This window comes from Gekko japonicus, unplaced genomic scaffold (genome assembly GCF_001447785.1).
Source record: "Gekko japonicus isolate JY-2015 unplaced genomic scaffold, Gekko_japonicus_V1.1 scaffold369, whole genome shotgun sequence".
NCBI classification, from domain to species: Eukaryota; Metazoa; Chordata; class Lepidosauria; order Squamata; family Gekkonidae; genus Gekko; species Gekko japonicus.
The window spans coordinates 1104591-1127398 of record NW_015160846.1 but is presented as its reverse complement, the minus strand read 5'-3'; the positions used below and the strand labels follow the sequence as shown (position 1 = coordinate 1127398).

Here is a 22808-nt window from a genome sequence, read left to right as displayed (position 1 = left end):
CATGTTCATTTCAGTGTGGTTTGTGCACAGAAGAACAGTTGGGTAGGTTCTGCCCCATATTAACCTGTGTGCGTAGGGCAGCACCATCTGGATTTCCATTCTTTGGCCAGCCCTAATGGAACTTTCTGGAAAGTAGCTATTACAGTACAAATGCAGACAATGCCAAGTTTGGATTTTGTTCAGGAAGCCCCACAGACAATTGCCAAGGTTTCACCTTCCTTCAAGAAATACGCCTCCGATCAACCAGCAAGTGATCAAAAGGAGGATATTTTTGGACTTCCTGAATAAAAGACAGCTCCTCTGAAAGTTCAAATAGATCCTGCCTGTCTTGCTAGCTTCACATCTGCTTCCAAACTGTACAAAAGAAAAAGAGAACCATCACAGCTGAGAGAGAATCACAGCATCTGTTCCGTGTTCTAATCAACTTGGTTGAGTTTGCCTGCTCTTAGAATCATAGAATCACAGAGCTGGAAGGGACCTCCAGGGTTATTTAGTCCAACCCCCTGCACAATGCAGGGAATTCACAACTATCTCCCCCCCACACACAAAAAGAGTGACCTCTGCTCCATGCCAGGAAGATGGCAAAAAACCCTCCAGGATCCCTGGCCAAGCTGGCCTGGAGAAAATTGCTTCCAGGCCCCAAAGTGGCGACCGGCATTTCCCTGGGCATGTCAGAAAGGGCCACAAGAACTAAGCCCTGAGGCAAGCCTTCCTGCCCCACCGTCGCGTGATCTGCCCAAGTCCACAGAATCAGCACTGCTGTCAGATGGCCATCTAGCCTCTGTTTGAAAACCTTCAGAGAAGGAGAGCCCACCACCTCCCGAGGAAGCCTGTCCCACTGAGGAACCACTCTGTCAGGAAGTTCTTCCTCATGTTTAGCCAGAAACTCTTCTACTTGCTTTTTAAAAATTTTATTATGGGGTTTTGCTATTTATATGGCTTATTCTTTAAATTTTTGGTAAGCTACCTTGAAGACTTACACAAAGGCAGGGCAGAAGTTCCTTAAACAAAACAAATAAGTAAAAGTTCCATGCTTATTATGGCTCTTAAAGTTTCAGAAGGGAGCCATGTTGGTCTGCAGTAGAGCACGCCGGAGTTGAGTCCAGGAACACCTTAGAGACCCACAAGGTTCTTTTCGGGTATGAACTTTTGAGAATCAGAACTCCCTTTGTAACAACAACAACAACAAAGAACTCCCTTTGTCAAGTACAAGTAGGAATGGCTAGATTCGAGTCCAGCAGCACTTTAGAAACAAACAAGATTTTTGCTTTATGCGCTTTGGGAAGTCAACACTCCCTTCATCCGATACAAGTCAGAATGGAGACTTCCAAGCCCTTCTACCCCAGTCTGATAGTGAGTGGGCTGTCGCAAAGAAAGGATGCAAAGGCACAATGTACATTGATATCAGCTTGATTAAAGCAGAGGAGAAACGCTTAGGGCAGGGTTGCCAACCTCCAGGTGGCACTTGGGGATCTATAGCTATTACACCTGATCTCCAGAATACCACGATCAGTTCCCCTGGAGAAAATGGCTGCTTTGGAGGGTGGACTCTATGGCATTATACCTTGCTTAAGTCCCTCCCTGCCCTAAATCCTGCCCATTCCTGGATCCACCCCCCAAAATCTCCAGATATTTCCCAACCCAGAGCTGGCTTAGGGCGCACATCAAGCAACTCCAGTTCAAGAAAGCTTTGCCATATCAACCATGTTCGTCTTCACAGTGCCACAAGGCTTTTTCTGTAATACCAGACTTAACTCGGCTTCCTTCCCATCTAGAATTTGCCAGTGAGGTGTGAGCGGATTACTGTTTCCAGCCCACCCCCTCTTCCCAAAATAATGAGTATGCCTCCCCTTCTCTTAGCCAGGGGAGGGAGTGGCAGAACAAAACCAGTAGCTCCCAGCAACACGGCTGGTGTAATCTCCTCCCAGCAGTCCTGCTAATTGCAGTGTCTCTATCAAAGAGCAGCAACCCGGTCTGATGCAATTAGAGCCACGCCAGAAAAAACACATCTTAACAATTACAAGAAGGGCTGTGGAAAAAAAGAGAGGTCATGAAAACCAGTCTTTCACGTGGGGACTCTCAGCCCTCCCGATCAAGAGACGCAATTAATATTACAGAACACTTTGATCTACCCAGATGCAGCACAGACGCAAACTGGGAACCAGCCTGAGGAATCTTAGCTCCCACCCTAGTTGGGGAAGGAGGAAGGCGTATTTCCAAGGCTGGGTCCTGCTCTGCAAACAGACAAGGCTGCACTGAGACTGGACCTTAAATAAATAGGGGAGGGCATATCTGCATTCCCAGAAACCGTGAGAGTGTAGCTGCATAGATAGACTGGACTATGGATTTCACAGTGCAGATTTCTCAGCACCTTCAACAAGCAACAGTTGTCAGGACTCCTAAGGGGAAAGCCATGAGAGTTATGCTCAAGTAGATATTATGACTTGTAAAGAATCGGGACTGGGTTCCCTGGACCCAACTCATGTTCTCTGCAATCACACAGGAGTGCGGATAACTGTTTTTTAAATTACTGCAGGAGCCTTATGGCGCTGGGGACTGTGGCATGAACGAGGAGGGGCTTTTGCCTCCCCCCCATGCTTCCCCCCCCCAAGCCAAAATGGCCATTTCCAACCCAGACCCAACTCATTAGGACAGTAACATGAATTTACCTGGACAGCCCAGCCTAGCCCAATCTTGTCCAATCTCAGAAGCTAAACAGGGTTGGCCCTGGTTAGTGCTTATAAGAGAGACTACCAAATAAGTCCAGGGTTGCTACGCAGAGGCAGGCAATGGCAAATCTCCTCTGTTTTTCTTTTGTCTTGACCTGGATAGACCAGGCTTGTCTGATTCTCATCAAATTTTGGAAGCTAAGCAGTATCTGCCCTGGTTTGTCCTTGGATGGTAGACCTCCAAGGAAGTCCAGGGCTGCTACGCAGAGGCAGGCAATGGCAAATCTCTTCTGTTAGTCTTTTTTCCTGACCTGGAAAGACCAGGCTTGCCTAATGCTCATCAGATTTTAGAAGCTAAATAGGATCAGCCCTGGTTATTCCTTGAATGGGAGACCACCAAAGAAGTCCCAGGGTCGCTACACAGAGGCAGGCCATGGAAAACCATCTCTGAATGTCTCTTGCCTTGAAAACCCTATGGGGTCACCATAAGTTGGCTGTGACTTTACAGTAATTTCCACCACCACCACCTAGCTTGAGCCTCAGACTGAAGTGCAACAGATAAGCTGGTAGTCTAAACAGAGATCTGTGTGAGTTGTAATTGTTTCCTCAGTTCTCTGAATTGACCCTAAGAGGTGGGCCCTTGTTACTTCCATACTGCTGCTGGAGCACAGGGGTTAAATTAATGAGTTCTGAGCTGAAGACACTAGTTCGGCTCTCTCAGCTCAGCCAGAAACTCACTGGGAGGTCTCAGGGAAGCCACCCTCTCTGCCTCAGCTGCCAGTCTATAAAGTAGGGATTACAACACCTTGAGCCAACCTTGTGTTGCTATGGAATGAATGCATGCAGGTGGGCAATACTGTTTCACAATGAGGGAACCGAGGAAGAGAATTTTGTGGCCAGGCCCACTCTACCTGCCAGACCACGAGATTGGCAAGCAAACTGTCCCCCGATGACCCTCTGTTCACCCCCAGTGGAAGAGCTGGAAACCTCAGCCAAGTCAGGGCAATCCCATTGGTCTGCAGTAAATCGCTAGCACCTTAAAGACCAACAAGATCTGACAAAGAGAGTTTTGACTCTTGAAAACCTATAGCCCCCAAAATCTTGTTGGTCTCTAAGGTGTTGCTAGACTCGAATCCAGCTCTTCAGTCGTTAGTCTTTGGAGAGCGTGCTCTAAGAGGTGAGGCTCCGCCATCGCACTTACAGACTCTGGTGCTTTGATGAAGATTTTTGTCCTCCCCAGCTGGTACTGGTCAGGATCTACGTTGACCGAGTGGAGCAAGTGGAGGACTCCTTGTTTCTCCTCCCCTTTCCAGGAAGGCCAGGTGGCTTTGGTCAGGATGGCATACCTTGGAAGAAGGACAAAAAAGATCATTCTGAGATTTCTTGCACCCCACACCAGGAGAACAGGGTTGCGATCCTGCCACAGTGAATTTCATCCCTTGGCACTGCAGTACTGACGAAAGAGGAGCTGGTGGGAGATCCCCTGGCTCTGTAACCAAGCAAGCACCATCTACAGGGAATAACTAAAACAGAAGGGCCCAAAAGTCTTCAAGCTAACAAGAACTGTATTTTAAAAGAAATATTCCAGGTGTGAACATTGATTGTTATGGAGCTACAGTTAGAAGGGGCTCGCTCCTGAAAGCAGATGGTAGACGCTCGGAGCATGAGTCTTTGGTCTTCTAGCTTGGAGGGCTCTGCACATCCAAAGAAGGCAGACGGGAGATGTGACTTTTTAGACTGATGGGACAGGCTTGAATACACCCTCACTGCATCCAACACAACTGTACCTTAGAAACCTGCCAATTTTTTTTACTACAGCAAGTTTGAAGTGCTAAAATAGATGCAACAAGCCCCTGTAAGCCCCAGAGAAAAAGAAGAGAAGGGCTTTATACCCTGCTGTTCTCTATCTTAAGTAGTCTCAAAGCAGAGAGTACTGAGAGAACTGGGATTGGCCCAAGGTCACCCAGCAGGCTGCATGTGGAGGAGGAGTGGGGAATCAAACCCAGTCCTCCAGATTAGAGTCCACTGTTCTTAACCACTACATCCCACTGGCTCTCAGAATTATAGAGTTGGAAGGGACCTCCAGGGTCGTCTAGTTTGTAAGTTGTAAGGTGATGGATGAATGTACATACATGTCCTTAAGGGAAAAAACACACACGCCAAAATTCAGAGGGCAGCTCAGTTCATGTGCACAGGGAGGGGTGAGACTGACTATTTATCCAGTGTTGGAGTTGCTGGAAAGTAACACAGGTTGGAGTTGAAGAACAAACCCACCACGGCTGTTCTTAAAACTGCCTCTCTGTGTTGGCAACAAGGAAGCAAGAATACTAATTGAAACACATCTGCCCCTCTATAGGCTTCTGTTAGCCTTCTCCAAGAGAGAGAAAACCTGGAAACATTTTCAGGGCTTAATGATTTCCCCTCCCCACTTGATAACCACTTAAAGGAAGGAAGCGACACTTGAAAGACAGTTACCTCTGCAGGAATTTTTTGAACACTCGCCTGTAGGCGTAACCCGCTCGCCGTACTCGAATGTTCTCTTTCAGCCCAAGATACTCCACTTGGTGTTTCACCCTGTGGGGAACAGAGTGGGAAATTAAGAATGTTTCGGTGAGGTTTGGAGTGGGGGCAGGCCAAAGAATGGGAGGGGGGACGAGAGCTGCTTTCAAAGTATCCAAATAGATTAGAAAGGGTGGGGGGATGGTCACTAAAAGCACTAAAGGAAAAGCAAAAAGCAACAGTTTTAAATGACAGCAATGGAAATCTAAGCTGGTAGCAGGAAAGTCTTCCATGTGAAGACATGAAGCTGCCTTATTCTGAGGCCCCATTCACACGGAGGATTTGCCACGCTAAAGGCACGAATGGTAGGCAGATTTTCGGTGCGCGATCACACCGCAACATCTGGGAAGTGTAGCGCACCCATAGCCAACCCGTGGCATCCCGCCAAAGATGCGCAGTAAAAAAATACCTCAGAAAGTGCAGTAGTATCCGGAAAACGTGCGGCAGGGGCAGGCGTCTGATTGTGGGAGTGCTAGTATCCCGTGGCTTCTGGCGCCCGTCCAAGTCCCGTTACAAACCAGATGGTTTCCCTAAGCGCATGCGCACGAACACTAAACTGGAAGCAGTGCATGGAACTGCGCATGTGCACAAACATGGAATGCTTGCCGCGCGGCTTCTTTGCCAGCTCCAGCATCGCCGTGTGATTGCGAGCTTCCTGCCACAGCGCAAATACTTGGGAGACCATGTGATCGAGCTAACACGCTTTATTTTGCCCCGGGGCAAACAGCCACGCCTCACCCCCACGTTATCTGGCCCGTGTGACCGGGGCCTGACTCTACCATCAGCCTCGTCTCCTCTGACAGGCTGCGACTCTCCAGGATTTCACACACTTTTAACAAGAGACTGAACCTTGGGCCTTCTGCATGCAAAGTTGGTGATGGACCACAGATGCACATCCCCACCCCATTTATAAGGATATAGTTTAAGCCTGAACTCTCCCTTGAAGCTATAATGACTAAACTGAGGCTATTGTACTTTGGTCACATCATTAGAAGACAAGAGTCACTGAAAAAGGCAACCATGCTGGGGAAAGCTGGAGGCAGCCGGAAAAGAGGAAGACCCAACATGAGATAGATTGACTCAATCTAGGAAGCCACGGCCCTCAGTTCGCAAGACCTGAGCAAGGCTCTGAACGACAGGCCATTTGGGGGGACATTCATTCATAGGGTCACCATAAGTTGGAAGCGACTTGACAGCAGTTAACACATACACATAGTTTAAGTGTAGTCGGCTAATAAGTATGCTGGTTATCATCCGGCTCTAGTCCTGTGTTGTCACCAAGGAAAGATGAGGCTTATCGGATCTAAAACTCTTGAGTGCGCAATGGTAGAGACTCTGCAGCATTTTGCAGCATTTGTGAGGACAAGAGATGCAGGCATCTACCAAGCTGCCATAAGAAGAGAAGAGAAGAGATTGGATTTATACCCCACCCTTCACTACCCGAAGGAGTCTGATAGCGGCAATCCCCTTCCCTTCCCCTCCCCACAACAGACACCCTGTGAGGTAGGTGGGGCTGAGAGAGCTCTCTTGAGAACTGCCCTTGAAAGAACAGCTCTGAAAGAACTTATGACTGACCCAAGATCACACCAGCAGCTACATGTGGAGGAGTGGGGAATCAAACCCGGTTCTCCCAGATCAGAGTCCGTGCTCTTAACCACTACACCAAACTGGCTCTCAGAATACATCGGAACTGTTTTGCTGAATAAAATTAGACTGATTAGGGAAAGGAGCATCTGCGAAGATCATCCGTTCCAGGAGGAACATCTCTAGGGAATAAGAAGTCTTCCTTGATCCTTGTTAAAATCCTGCATTTCAGCCCTAAGACACTGATGTTCTTTAGGAGGCAGCTGCAGGTTTTATTTAAGACTGCATTTGTTTAAGTTTGCTAGCAGTCCTGAACTGTGATTTTAAATTTTGGCTCTTATGTTTTTATGTGTTTTATTTTATGTATTTTTGTCTGTGTTGTCTCTTGAGCTCAGTAAGGAAGAAAGGCAGCCAATAAATGTTTTGAAACAAAGAATCCTGAAATTTCTTTAGCTTTAAACATTCTGGTCCCACATAAGTCAGCATCAAACTTTTTTTTCTCTTCAGAGAATAAATTGCTTTAAGAATGTGTCACATCTGGCTTGCAACCAAGGCCAGGCTGTGGTGTCAAACAGGAGAAACATTTCTGGTCAGAACTCCCATTGAAATTAAACAGACCCAAACTTCCCTTTGCCGAATTCTCAGATGCTGACCTCCAAAAGAAAGGATTCCCCCCCACACACACACACAAACTGCCTTTTCTCAGACAAAAAGAAAAAAAACACACTCAAAGTTTGGCATAGTTTGACACCAGCTGCTTTGCCAGTAAAAGGCATAATACTGTTTTCCCACCAGCACTACACTTGCATTATTCCAGATGTGACCAGGAGGAAAATCTATAAACAGGAAAAGAGACGTTGGACAACTGGCTCTTGTTACTGCTGCTCCACTAGGCGGCTTTGGAATAGGAAGAAATATCTGAACGCGGAATGTTTTAAAAATGTGAACCACTTTTCAAAGAGCTGGCGGACGGAAGACAGGACATCTTGTACTGTTGGAGAAAGCGGCCTGCGATACATGGCAGTTTGAAAACTTAAAATAACTAGAGGGCACAGCTTCCAGTGCAGCATGGGATGTCGCCACTGGGAAAAACAGCTCCCCCCCCCATCCCTTCTGTACAGTGAGCAATGCAAAAGGAATGTCTTGATTCAGAAAAACCACACACACACGCTAATGGGCAACACATCTTGTACTAAAAGAACATGCAAATACACTCAGCTGGGAAGAGTCCTGCAAATTGTAACCTGGATATCAGGGAAAAATGCCTCTGTGTGTGTGTGAGAGTGAGAGAGAGAGAGAGAGAGAGAGAAATCTGAATTTTTAAAATGTCATTGGAAGGGGGGGATTCCACAGTGTTTTGTTAAACTCAAAGTATTAGCAATTTTGCTTCTCTTTGTAATTAGAATGTAAAATTTTTAGACCTGCTCCAAACATTTATCTAGCCCTCCCCAATAATCCCAGCGGTGTACCAAACAATTCCAACGTTGAATTCAAGCATTAATACTGTGCACAGGAGGGATGGGTTGTGGGCATAATCCAGTGGAAAGTTCTTTGGCACAGGCCCCATCTTAATGTGCCAGAGCACTGCTGTGGGATTGCCATTGGCCAGGAGAACTCCCCATGGGATCAGGACCCATGATGCAAAAATGGACCACAACTCAAATCCAGACCTTGATAGGATAGTATGCACAGGGCTGCCCTCAGCATAACTCTTTCCATTTTCTCTTTGTATGTTGAAGACACCCAAAAGAGTCAGAGAACAAGTCTCCATTAGTCTGGTCGGGCTGCCACATCCTAGGGGTGGTCCCCTGCGATGACTTTCAGAGGCAATCTACATCTGCATCGGATGCCGCTCTTGAGCTAAACCTCAAGCATTGGATTCTCTCTCAGATTCTTAAGTGTTAATCCTACCCCACTGCTCGGGGCAGAGACTGTGGCTCAGCAGAAGAGCATCTGCTTGGCATGCAGAAGGCCCCAGGTTCAATCCCCGGCATCTCCAGCTGAAAGGTCCAGGCAGTAGGTAATATGACAGACCCTTCCGCCTAAGACCCTGGAGAGCTGCTGCCAGTCTGAGTAGACAATACTGACCTTGATGGACTGAGGGTCTAATTCAGTACAAAGCAATATAATGTGTTCATCTGCTTGGCATGCGGAAGGTCCCAGGTTTAAGCCCCAGCATCTTCAGCTAAAAGGATCAGGGAGGAGGAGGTGATTGGATTTATACCCCGCCCTTCCCTCGGAGTCTCAGAGCGGCTTACAAACCCCTTTCCCTTCCCCTCCCTACAACAGACACCCTGCGAGGTAGTTGGGGCTGAGAGAGCTCTTTCAAGAAGTGCTCTTTTCAAGGACAGCTCTTGTCAGAACTATGGCTTGCCCAAGGTCACCCAGCAGCTGCAAGTGGAGGAGTGGGGAATCAAACCCAGTTCTCCCAGATTAGAGTCCGCACGCTTAACCACGACACCAATGTGAAAGACCTCTGCTGGAGAGCTGCTGCCAGTCTGAGTAGATAATTACTGACTGGTCGACCAATGGTTTGGTTTAGTATAAAGAAGCTTCGTGTCTTCATGTATTATAGGGGGAGGGGTCGTGGAATCTGCTTTGCATGCAGAAGTTCCCGGGCCCAATCCCCAGCAGTTAAAGGGATCAGTTAGCAGGAGATGGGAAAGACAGCCTGTAGGGCCGATTCCAGTCTGAGTGGACTTTGCTGGAATGATGGTCTGATTCAGTATAAGGCACCTTCGTGTCTTCATGGCTTCCCTCAGGAGGAAGAGCCTCCAGTGGTGGAGAAAGGTATCCATATCAGGATGCAACCTATTATGTGCTTATGACAACGGCAGGTGTCAGGCACTACCTTAGAAGAGGCACATAGGGGAATCCTTCTTCCATGATGGCACGTACGTGCGGGGCACACACACACAGGATCGCGGAAGAGCTAGGAGCCCCCACCCACTTCCTGTCTTCCCCCCTCCAGCTTATTTGTACCTGCTCTCTTCCCAGTCACGAGGCTTTTTTGTTTCATTGGGCTTGATGCAGCGGATATAGTGAGGAGTGCACTTCATCAGGGTGCCCACGAGGTCGTTGGCTTGTTTCTGCAAAATCAGGAGGGTGTGGAGATACCAGACAACATCAGCAAGTTTCTACACAGCCACTTAAGAATGCCCCCCCCCCCCTTGCTGGTGCAAAAATCTGCTCTTCCTCCCCCTTGCTTTTTTAATTAGAAAATCATTTTACTCCATTCTTGGGTATGAACAGCCTATCCCAAGAGAACTTCATAATGCTGATGCATGGCGAACAGTTTTGCTGACCCCCGACTCGGAGGAAAAAAAGCTCGTGATTGGTAGCAAACAACAGCTGTCTCTCCTCTCCTAGATGTTTTGGCTGCAGTCCAAAGCTGCTGTTACATATGCAGCTTTCCCACACAGATCAACAGGTGATCCAGAATTCCACCCTACAGGTGTGCAGTTTGGCTGACACAGGCGGGAAGGAGCAGCCTGGAGCTGGTGTGGGTAAACAGCAAATTTAAGAGTCTCCTGTGGATGAGCAGTGTCAAGATACACGCAAGATCGAAATCCTGGCCCTGAAAACCTGCAGGGATTTCTGCCCAGGTCACCCAGCAGAACCCTAGCTGCAGGTTTTTGCTTGTATAGCCACGAGCCAAGAGGTTAAAGGCATAGCTTTGGTGTTTGTTTTAGGGAAACCTGAAAGTTCAAGGACTGGGCCTGGAATATCCCTGAGGGTCCAGTTCTGTTCCCGTGATTGCGGCCCCTGATTGACCTCTCACCAAAACAACGCACCTTAATTTTGCTGCCGGCAGTCGTAGGTCGGCCTTTCTTATCGGCTTGGAGGTTTTCAGGAAAGAGAGCCTTTATAAAAGGCCTGCAAGAAGCAGAAGCAGAAATCCATCAGCCAGCATGCCGCCGGAGAACAAAAAGACGTTTTTGGCACCAAAAGAAACCAGACAGATTCAACAACAACACATTAAATTGTCTGGCTCTGCATGTCTCTCTTCCTGCTTGCGCTTCCATCAGCCGCAAAATGGAATACAGAAAGGCCTGTATATCAGATGAGTGGGCAACAACTTGGTAAATGAAGTTCCATGTTGATAAGTGTTAAGGTGATGCACAATGGAACAAGAAATCTACATAGATACTGATGGGGTCTGAACTGGCTGAGACCGAGACTGAAAGAGATCTTGGAGTTGCAGTAGAAGGCTCAATCCAAATGTCCGCTCAGTCTGCAGCACTGTTGAAAAAGGGAAACTCCACGCTAGGAATTGTCAGGATAGGGGTTGAAAACAAAAGGGCCAATATCGTAATGCCCTCATGCAAAGCTAGGGTGTGGCCTCATTTGGAATACTGTGTGCAGTTCTGGTCGCCATATCTCAAGGCCTATGGTTGAAGACAGCAATGGTCTGCCATCAACCCTGGCCTCCCCGTCTCCTCTCCTCCAGAGAAGGGTATGGAATATTTAACGCCATCTGATTAGTTTAATATTGCTGCTTTTACTGTTTTAAATTGTATTCTCTCTCTCTCTCTCTCTCATATATATAAATAATCGTATAATCGAATAATCGTATTTATTGGAATTGTATTTAGAGTTGTTGTTAACCACCCAGAGCAGGGCTCTGTGTAACACTTCCGAAGTGGCCCCTTCTTCTCCTCCCCACTTGCATACCTACAGAGCAGCCACAGCAAGTCCCTTTTTGCTGCTATTTGGTATGCAAAAAGAGAAGCAAAGTGGGCGAGTGGCCTCCCCCTCCAGATGTGCAACGTGTGGGTAAGGCAAAGGGAAAAGAAGAAGAGATTGGATTTATACCCTGCCCTTCACTCGGGGTCTCAGGGTAGCTTACAAACTCCTTTCCCTTCTCGTCTCCACAACAGACACCCTGTGACGTAGGTGGGACTAAGAGACTTCTTTCGAGAACTCCCCTTGAGATAACAGCTCTGAGAGAACTGTGACTGGCTCAATGTCACCCAGCTGGCTGCATGTGGAGGAGTAGGGAATCAAACCGGGTTCTCCCAGATTAGAGTCCGCGCTCTTAACCACTACACCAAACTGGCTCTCTAAAAGAGGAACCGTCTCGTGCCCGGAGCCACCATAAGCACAAGGAAGCCCGTCTTACGTACAATTCGCTGCTCTGCATAAGTTCGATCAAGTCCATGAACAGAACGTCCCGGTTCCTCTCGCAGAATCCATCCATGTCATAGGACACCTAAGGAAGAGAGCAGCAGAGTGGTTGCTAGACGAGTGGACAGAATATGGCCCTTACAGCAAATGGGTTGGGGGGAGAAGCTGTTTGCATCTGAAAATTGAGATAGCTAACTGAAAGAAAACATGCAAGAAAACACCAGTTAAAAGTTCTGGGGCCCTTGTCTGCTTTAGCATAAAATAAACGGGAGGAGAGCTTGCTCTCTCCCCACTCCAAATTGCTCCACTCAATGATTTTTCTACCCACAGGGGAGCCACAAGAGAGGAAGGAGTGTTGATTAGTAACTGGGACACCCAGGTTTGTACCCCCGCTTGTGCCACGGAAGCTCGCTGGGCGAAGAATGAGGAGGTGTAAATGAATTCAATAAAAATACAATTTGGAGCAGGGAAAGGGGCATTCCCCCGCCCGATAACCAATTGTCACCAGTTTCTCTCTCACCGATTTCCCCTCCAAAGATGCCACTCTGAATCAAGCCATTATTTCCGGGCTTCAACATACACAGAGTAGGCGGATGCCCTGAAATCTCTGCCACAAAACTTAGGTTTTATGTGGGTGGGGTCAAACAAGTAACCCGTTCCAGCTTGCCAAGAATGAAAAGCTGGACTTCCCCTCCCCCTCCAGCAGAGAAGGGGAATGACTAGAGAAGAGCTTGAAGGCCCACGGCTGCCTTTTCTAGCAGAGGCCGAGGGCCTGGATCCAAGGCCGCCTCTGAGATCAGCTGGCAACCGAACCAGGTCTCCCCTACTCGGAGAGATCATTTGCTGCACACCTTTCCTGCGTAATGGTGTATGATGAAGCCCTGGTTCCAGCTGTTGAAGTGTTCATGGGTCCCAATCTGCATCTGCAGCTTCTGCAGCAGGGTCTGGTCAGCTCCCTCACCCACAGCGTGCATCGTGGCGCAAACATCATCCAGGATGCTCATGATGCCCGGAGGATTCTGGAGCAACGGACACAAAAAAGAAGCAGGGGGAAGAGAGAAACGACAGATTATTTGTGCCCAACTCTACCAAAAACAAGCCATACATAACAAACCCTTTTTAAAATTTTGTCCTTGGTGTCGATATGTTTCTGGCCTGCGGAGAAGGGTCAGGGTTTGCTTTCGACTCCAACAGAATCGTCCCAGGCAGCTGAAGCGTCACACTCACCGTCACGCTAATAATCGTCCACGAAAGACCTTGTTTTCTTCACAGTGGATTGTCTGCCCTTCTTGCACCTGGCAGTGTTTACCTCCTTGGACCTGGAAGCCTTGACCTGTTTGCCTGAGTGTGCCATTTCCTTGCCAAGCGAGAGCATAATAACCCCAGGGTGGCCTGAATTACCATTGGGTATTGTGTTTTAATTTTGCAAAATCACTGCACAGGGACGAGCCTCCAAAGAATTCTTCCCGGTTGATCAGGGACAAAACACATTGCTTAGATGCAGCCCACTGGCTGCAAGGGAAGCCCATGAGACGCTGGGTTTTGCCCCCTAAGGACCTTTGCTCTCAAAGCGTGTTCTGCATCCTCTGCCTGGGGCACGGAGCCATCACCAGAGGAGCTCTCCAAGCCTCCTGTTCACCAACTAAAGTTGGTGGGTAATACAGCTGCCAGCCTCTAGGTGTGGCCTGGAGATCTCCTGGAATTTCAACGGATCTCCAGGCAACAGAAATCAGTTCCCCTGGAGAAAATGGTTGCTGTGGAGGGTGAACTCTGTGGCATCACATCTCTGCTGAACTCCTTCCCCTCCCCAAACTGTACTCTCTGCAAGCTCCACCTCCAAAATCCCTAGGAATTTCCCAACCTACAGCTGGCAACCCTAGTGGGTAATAAAACGTCTGACGAATGCGATGCAAAGCTGGAAGCTTGGAACACAATCGGCCATCCCATTCCTCAAATCAGTGGAGATTACGCTGTTCCTATTTTCAGATGCCTGTACCATGATGCCTTTTTCATCTGTGCAACTTCATCTTTTTTGTGTGTGTGTTTTAAAAACAGCTCTAGACTGGCCACGGTTTGCCAGTTCTGTTGCTGGGCTAGACAGGCCGACTGCTCACGCGATCAGTGTTATTTCAGGGCAGCTGGGAGAACTAGGAAAGCCAAAGGAGATGTAGCACGGCATCTCCCTTCTGAGTCCTTTTCGGATTCTCCTCTGATATGAGATCTCAAAATGTCCAGGCGGTGGGCGCAGGGCCCTGCACTAGGGAAGCACAAACTGTAAGGTTTGAGAAACTTTTAAGGGTTTTTTCTCTCCCACACTGTATTTAGTGTGGTAGCTGTTCATTTTAATAGATTCAACAAGGAAAACGATTGTGTTGCACTGCTGTTGCTCTCTGTTGCGCTACTGCACAACCGTGCCGTCACACCAGTACACCCCCACCAACCCTGCCTTTAAAAACAGATGGACCAGCGAAAAAGAATAAAGAGTTTTCCCCTGACTTCAACTGTCTTTCTCTTTCCTCATAACTCCCTCTTGCTTTAGACTTGCTTTTAAAAGGGGTTTAACTAGACAAGCCATTCGAGAAAAAAGTACTTTTCTCCCCTTTTCACAATACAAGAACTAATGGGCACTCCATGAAATTGCTGAGCAGTCGGGTTAGAACAGATAAAAGGAAGTCCTTCTTCACCCAAAGAGTGATTAACACATGGAATTCACTGCCACAGGAGGTGGTGGCGGCTAGAAGCATGGACAGCTTCAAGAGGGAACTGGATAAACATATGGAGCAGAGGTCCATCAGTGGCTATTAGCCACAAGGTATAGATAGGGACTCCAGGGCTAGTGATGCTCCGTATTCTTGGTGCTTAGGGGGGGCAACAGTGGGAGGGTTCCTAGTGTCCTGGCCCCACTGATGGACCTCCTGATGGCACCTGGTATTTTTGGCCACTGTGTGGCAGAGTGTTGGACTAGATGGGCCATTGGCCTGATCCAACATTGGCTTCTCTTATGTTCTTACCCTTGCTGTATGATAGCCCTCCCCAAGCCAGCTATGACGGGTGAAAATACCGTAGTGGGGGGGCAAAGGGCTTATAATTAGAGTGATGTTTGGTTGCAAGATAGGTTTCACTTTGATAGTTGGAAAATGTCTATGTCAGTTTATTATTTGACTCTTCCGTTCTCCCTTGGACCTCCTTGAACTTTCTAAACCAGAAAAAGCAGCATGAGGTAGTGGTTAAAGTATCGGACTAGTATCTGGGAGACCCCAGTTCGAATCCCCACTTGTGCCATGGAAGCATGCTGGGTGACCTTGGGCCAGTCACACTTTCTCAGCCTAACCTACCTCGCAGGGCTGTGGTGAGGATAAAACAGAGGAGAGGAGAACCGTGTAAGCCACTTTGGGTCCCCGACGGGAAGAAAGGTGGGATATAAGCAAAGTAAATTCCTTCATTGCTGTTCACTTTTGCTTTTGAAACTAATGTGACAAATGGGACTTTAACCATCTTTTCCTTCATTCGGACAGAACTGCACAAAAATGTACTTTAAATATTACACCTTGAACGTGCGCATATGAAGTTCTGACTTGGCTAATCGACAGCAGGTGTCTAAAACCCATGACTGCTCACCACTTTGTTCTCTATGAGATCGCACACAATCTTGTTGTTGAAATAGTCGATGGGCGTCCAACGGATTCCTTCTTGCACGTATTCTTCCTGCAACACAGAAAGAAGGGAGGGATGGCTACGTTCTTGTGTGGAGCACTTGGGGAAAGAAGCGTACATACAAAATGGCAGGCAACAGGGAAGAATTATAAAAACCCTTTTTCCTTCCCTTTCCAAAAAGAAAGGCAGCGAGGAAATGGAGAAAACACAAGTTCTTCCACTGGAACAGCGGTGCCAACACAAACGTAACCGGCTGCGGTGTTCTATTTCTGACGGGCAAGTCAGCATCCATGGGGGGGAGAGGGCGGGAGAGAGGAAAATCACATGACGGGCTGATTATTACTCCAATGCATGAGTTGCTCTCGGGTCATTGTATTGGAGGATGAATGTGCCTGCAGCCCAGCCCTGTGTTTACTTCCACCCTTTGGCTTAGCTAACCACAACAGCTCTCTCTCTCTAGATCTTGCTTTGCAAGGCAACTTTTTTATTGTCAACAGCTGAAGCCCCACCCCACCCTTGAAAAAAGGAGGGCCACAGCCAGCTCTTGCGCAGCTCAGCTCAGCTCAAGCAAGCCCCCCCCCCCCGCGGGGTGTTTTTTACCTGCTCCGCCTTCAGCGTCAGCTCAATAAAGATCTGCTGCAGCTTCTCGTTGACAAAGTTGATGCAGAACTGTTCAAAGCCATTTTTCTGGCGGGAAGAAAAACAGCTCAATGTTGCCTTCTAGCCCTTTTTAACCAAAATAGGTCAAACTCCCATTTCCTGTGCAGGTTTTGCAATCTGTTCCAGTGACTTCAGCAGCTGAGTTTTATATTATGCTGTGAACCTCACTGGAGAGTTCTGCAGCGCGCAACTCTCCACATCCAGTTTCAAGACAGAGCGTCTGTTAAGGGAACTCCCGCTTACAGAACATCCACGTTTGGTCAGATACACTTGAAGAGCATCCTTTCTGCTGCTTCTTCAAGCAGATCCTGAATTCTGCATTGCCTTCTGTGAATGGTTGGATTTCAAATGATTCTCATTTCTGATCAAAGACCAAAACGGCTCAGCGGTGGAGCACGTGTGTTGCATGCAGGTGGGAGCAGATCTTGGGAAAGGCCTTTCTCTGCCTGAATCTCCGAAGAGCTACTGCCAGTCAAGAGTAGATAATAGTCAACTAAAAGGACTGATAGTCCCACTTGGGATAGAGCAGGTTTCTATCTTGTATGCTCTGATGTGTTCTTGAAATACTGCTCTCTAAGTGCATCCCAACAACCCACTTTTCCCAACATTCTATCACACCTTCGAACTCAGGATTGGGATCATAAGAAGTCACCAGAGGCAAAGGAGAAGTTCACTCTTTGCCAACAGTTTCTCCAAGTGCACACCCCCTTTACTTTCCCCCCTCTAAAGCAATGGCAGCCATTCGTTCCTTTGGAGTAGGAGGATCCTGCTTCAGGGACTGTTTAGCAAGCCTCCCTTCCACACCACCGAGAAAAAGTGGGCCAGTCCTCAGTGTCAGCCCCCCACAAGCTGCTGTGCAACAAACATCTCCCCAGAGAGGTGTGCCTGGCCCCCTCACTTTCTGCCTTTAGGAGGCAGTTGAAGACGGTTTAATTCAGGACTGCCTTTGATTAATTTCAGTAGCATTACTGAGTGGTGATTTTCAATTTTGGTTTTATCTGTTTGATGTATTTTATTCAGTTTTATCTATGTTTGTAAGCCTCCTTGACCTCCATCAGGAAGAAAGGTGGCTAATGTTTTAAATGCATAAATAAAACAGGTCCATCCTTTGTTCCCGGGAGGAGGACACCCAGCAACCACCAACATTCTACAACACTGTGATGACCCTTGCTGCGTTACAAACTCTAGAGAGCAGTCACAGAGGAGCATACCTTCCTTCTACCAAAGGACACAAATATTTCTGCTGGCCCCCCAAACAGTTCATAACCATCTTATACTTACCTGAAATATTTCAAAGCCATAGATGTCCAGGACACCAATGTTGTATTCTTCGTGATCCTTTTCCATTGCCTTATTAATGGACTGGTAAACAGATAGAGAAGAGAGATGTACAAGGGACCATTTGATCCGGCATCATAAACCTACTTTGGCTTGGGAAACTGGTGCTGGTTTGCAGCCCACACCTGAACACCCACCACTCCAGAATTTGGGTTTTGCTTTCTTATGAAAGTTGCAAATAGGACATCGTGTGAGGTCGTAGTTCCACTCAGGCCCACGAGTTGTCCCAACCAGTTTCTCAGGCAATTAATATCCACATCCGTCTATAACAATAGCAGCAAGGACCTGTCCTTTGCAAGAGCAAATCTAAAACAGCTCCCTCCTGGCTTCCATCTCATCTTTTTTCCTCTGCCTTTCAAATCAGAGGATCAATTCAGCTAACATGGCTGATGGCTCACAATCTCTCTGCCATAAATTTGTCCAAGCCCCTGTTAAAGCCATTTAAGCCAATGCTCATCACCACTAATAAAATCTTGTAGCAATGAGTTCTGCAAGCCAAATGTATGAAGAACCACCATCTCGCCTCAGCTCCTTTTTTGTTGAAGGATTTTTTTGCCCTCACCTGGCCGTTTACCTACTGCCACACTAAAATATTTCAGTTATTTGGAGGCTTAGTGTTGGCTTTTCTGGTCATATGGCATTTGGTATGTTAGTACTTGTAGTATTTAAATATGTTTTGTCTGATTGTCAATAGCCACCTCAACGGCAACCAAAAGCACTGGATGTAAAATGTTACAACTAGATAAACACAGAAATAATTTACTTTCCATTTGAGAACTGTGGTTGTGCACTAACTTCAGTCGTCCTAATTTTGACCTTCTGTCAACTACAGTTCTGTTTAGCAATATGTCTGGCCCTTATAATGGCCCCTAGCTTTCATTCTTTCAAACTCGTCCCCAAGCGTTTCCCCAAAGAAATTCGGGCCAGCATCCAAGGATCTCCCCCCTTTCTCTTTCTGTCTTTCCAACAGCCCTGCAAAGTAGGCTGGGCTGAACAACTGACCCAATGATCTTCAAAGCTTAGCATGGATTTGAACCTGGGTCTCTCTGGCCCTAGTTCAGAACACTAATCACTACCCTGTACTTCTGGGGGAGGGAAGAAACACTGAAGGACCACTTACATCCACCAGGTAATCAAAGACTCTCGCATGAAGCGCCTTGGCCAGCGCATCTCGGGTGTAACACGCTTGCTCCACATTGAGGGTCACATTGATGGACTCTGATCTCCCACCCCACTTGCTGTCCATTTGCCTGCTGGTCAGCTTCTCTTTCAGTCGGCTCTGGTCGATGCCCAGGAGGAAAGCTGGGAAAGCCAAGACTACCAAAAAAGAGGCAGAGAGAGACCAAAATCAGCAACTCTGAGCATAAATGCATTGCTCTTATACAGCATGTAAGGCTGGTGGAGCAGCATTTCCTGGTGTCCATCTCTCATTGCAACATGGCCTTCATTGGAAAGAAAACTACAGAAACATCTCCAAGGGCGCACCCATCCCTTGAGCACACGCACTCTTCCTTTGTGGAGCAAAGCCAGTGTGTCTGGAAGGAAAGCAGAACATGCCAGAGTCTAGCAGATTGTCCAGCAGCCGTGCCTGGTGCATTGCAGCATCACTGCTGCTTCCCAAGTCTGATGCATTCACGTTCCGCTGGACTACCTACACTCCTCACTCTCCACTGCGGCGTAGTTGCCAACTTCTTTGAAGCTGATGTTGCCCAAGTGAAGGATGCCGGCTACAATCTGCAGCACCAATGCCTGCTCCTCCGCGAAGATCCCGATAACGTTCATGGCATGCTGGAAAAGTCAAAAGATGAAGTGAAAGACCTTCACCAAAACTGAGTGGGTTTCAAGCTGCTAATGTGGTGCCACCGCTCTCTCCTGCCCTTCTCCAGTCTTTTCCCGTGGAACCCTCATACCTAAGTGAGAGGGGCTGCAGCTCAGTGGTAGTGTGTCTCAGTGGCAGAGCATCTGCTTGGTATGCAGAAGGTCCCAGGTTCAATCCCTGGCATCTCCAGTTAAAGGAGCTGGCAGTAGGTGATGTGAAAGACCCCTGCCTGAGACCCTGGAGAGCCGCTGCCAGTCTGGGTAGACAATACTGACTTTTATGGACCAATGGTCTAATTCAGGATAAGGCAGATTCATTTAGGGAGGGCCCATGGGTCATTCATATCCATCTGCTTTGCATGCAGAAGGTCCCAGGTCCCGAGTTACCTCCAGTTAAAAGGATCAGATAGGAGGTGCTGTGAAAGACCTCTTCCTGAGACCCTAGAGAGCCACTGCCAGTCTTAGACAATACTGGCCTTGATGAACCAATGGTCTGATTCAGTATAAAGCACCTTCATGTGTTCATGTATTATAAGGGAGGGGCCATGGCTCAGTGGTAGAGCATCTGCTTGGCATGCAGAAGGTCCCAAGTTCAATCCCCAATATCTCCAGTTAAAAAGCACCATGCAGTAGGTGATGTGGAAGACCTCTGTCTGAGACCCTGGACAGCCTCTGGCAGTCTGTGTAGACAAAACTGGCCTTAATGAACCAAAAGTCTTAGTCTGATTCAGTATAAGGCAGCTTTATGTGTGTTCCTGTTTGCATTCAAGTGACACCATCCAAGAACACGCAACAACGTAACCTGGTGTCCATCGCTTTTTGCCTGCCGTCAGGAACAGGCCCCCATCCAATTCTGTGGTGCTGACTCAAATAAAAAGGCCTCGCAATGGGGAAAGTCAGTTTCCAGATGTATGTGCCTGCCTGCTTCTCTCTCTCCCTGAAACACATAAATGGGCTCTGCGAACTTTATGAACTTTTTGCTGTTCTCTCCCAAACAGCAAGGTGAGGTGTTTAAATTGGGGGAGGGCCCACCGCTGGAGGGAGAGACAGACAACAAGAACTCTGTTCCACCAAACCTTCTTCCTGTTCTCAAAAAGGCTCCTTAGAATTTACAAGCAAGAACACCATGTCAATGGCCACATGTTGTCTGGTTTCACACTTCCATGCCACTAGCCCAATCCTTGCCCAGTTCCCATGCCTCCCCAGTCCAATTGGGTAATGCATGACGTGATGTTATGGCATCCCACACTACTCTGCCCCTGCAAGTGACAGCAAAATGGCGGATGCAGGCATGGCATATCCTGCATTTTTTTGACCACCTTATGGAATGGCCTGGGGAATTATTCAAGAGAACTTTTTGCACACAAAGAAGAACAAGAAGAAGAGGAGGAGGAGATTGGATTTATACCCTACCCTTCACTACCCAAAGGAGTCTCAGAGTGGCTTACAGTCCCTTCCTCTCCCCACCACAGACACTCTGTGTGGTATGTGGGGCTGAGAGAGCTCTGACAGAAACTGCTCTTTTCAAGAACACCTCTGACACAACTATGGCTTGCCCAAGGTCATCCAGCAGCTGCGAGCGGAGGAGTGGGGAATCAAACCCGGTTCTCCCAGATTAGCATCCGCGCACTCAACCACTACACACCAAACTGGCACATAAGTAAAACTGCACTGTAATGAAATGGCCTGCGCTACTGTAATGTTGCCTGGTGCCTAAGTCTGCTCCGGACTAGGTAGTCTCTATACCTCTTAAATGCATAATGCTTAAAAGCTCATGCTTTGTTCCGGCTCTGTTTGAGATTTCTGTTTGTTTTCAGATCTCTGTAGACAGATCTTATTGTGCTGCTCATGGGATGTCCCCTCCTGTTGATTGTACTTGACTTATGCGATGTAATTCTCCTTGAGACTCAGGGAGAAAGGCGGACTGTAGATAACTGAAATGAATATTACTGGAGAGCCACAGCTAAGCAGAGCCATAGGACTGCCACGCCAAAAAGGATGTAGACAAAATCAAGAGGGTGCAGAGGGGAGCGACAGGGATGATCAGGGATCTGGAGACTGAGCCCTACGAGGAAAGGCTACGGGCCCTGGGAATGTTTAGTTTGGAGAGGAGGAGATTAAGGGGGGGACATGATTGCTCTCTTTAAATATCTGAAAGGCTGTCATTTGGAGGAGGGCAAGGAGCTGTTCCAGTTGGCAGCATAGGATAGGACCCGAAGCAGTGGGTTTAAATTACATGCAGAAAGGTACCGGCTGGATATTAGGAGAAACTTTTTCACACTCAGAGTGGTTCAGAGGTGGAATCTGCTGCCTCAGGAGGCAGTGAGCTCCCCTCCACTGACAGCTTTCAAGAAGAGGCTTGACGAATATTTGTCAGAGATGCTTTAGGCTGGTCCTGCATTGGCCAGGGGGTTGGACTGGTCTGCATGGCCCCTTCCAACTCTATGATTCTATGATGATGATTCTATGACTGCCAGCTCCAGGTTGGGAAATACCTGGAGATTTTAGGGGTGGAGCCTGGCGAGGGTGGGGTTTGGGGAGGGGAGGGGCCTCAGCAGGGTACAATGCCAAAGAGTCCACCCTCCAAAGCAGCCATTTTCTCCAGGGGAACTCATCTCTGTCATTCGGAGATCAGTTGTAAAAGCGGGACATCTCCAGGCACCACCTGGAGGCTGGGAATCCCAAGCAGCCGTGTCATTTCTTCTCTTCCTCCTCCCCTCCCCAATGCATAGTTGGGAACTGTGTCAAGATCCCAAAAAATGCACAGAGACCCTAGACTGAGAATGACTGAAGATTCACATAGGGCCCAAGGAATTTTCGCATCCCCCACAAGATCTGAGGCAACAGGCTGGGCTGGGTTGGCGCTGATCCAATGCTGGATCCTCCACAACTGTGATTACGGAAACCCACCCTTCCTCCTGCGGCTCCTCAATGGAGGAACTACCCCTTCCTCAAACTACAGTCCCTTGTAGATAGGAACTGAACCCGAGCTGCTTTGGGGACCTGGTTATGCTCCACTGTGTGGTTATGCACCACAGCCAACTCTATTTCACGTGTCTCCCGCCTTTCTTTCACCGCAAATTTCAAGGTGGCAGAAAGAAGCTCTCTGGAGGTTTCCCCACCAGACCTGCTTCCGCAGAGTGGCAGCACTGAGTGCCTGCAGACCACAGTGAAGGCCGGAGTGGGGAATTCCGTGCAGGGAGAAGACGGAGCACACATTTCCAAGGAGAGCTTCTAAATAGTGAACTGCCCCAAAGGGGGAGACAGTGGTCCTTTCTGCATTTGCCTGCTGCTCCGGATTTTCTCGGTGTTCGAGCTGAGGCAATTTAAGTCCACAGCAAAACAGCATCCAAATAACCCAAAGCAACAGCAGGCTGAAACCAGGCTGACCACTGAAGG

General features: G+C 48.1%; 1 protein-coding gene across 1 annotated transcript in view; it reads right to left on the bottom strand.

Annotated features, from left to right (window-relative positions):
• MYO1E (myosin IE) overlaps window positions 1-22808 on the bottom strand; it is a 72754-nt gene that overhangs the window by 12754 nt on the left and 37192 nt on the right. The window contains exons 9-19 of the mRNA XM_015420170.1: window positions 19247-19379; window positions 18712-18908; window positions 17535-17615; window positions 16194-16280; window positions 15558-15644; window positions 12791-12958; window positions 11939-12024; window positions 10607-10688; window positions 9795-9901; window positions 5145-5243; window positions 3871-4015 (exon numbers count right to left, since the gene is read on the bottom strand). Of these exons, the coding sequence (XP_015275656.1) occupies window positions 3871-4015; window positions 5145-5243; window positions 9795-9901; window positions 10607-10688; window positions 11939-12024; window positions 12791-12958; window positions 15558-15644; window positions 16194-16280; window positions 17535-17615; window positions 18712-18908; window positions 19247-19379 (1272 nt within the window). The remainder of the gene's footprint in view (window positions 1-3870; window positions 4016-5144; window positions 5244-9794; window positions 9902-10606; window positions 10689-11938; window positions 12025-12790; window positions 12959-15557; window positions 15645-16193; window positions 16281-17534; window positions 17616-18711; window positions 18909-19246; window positions 19380-22808) is intronic.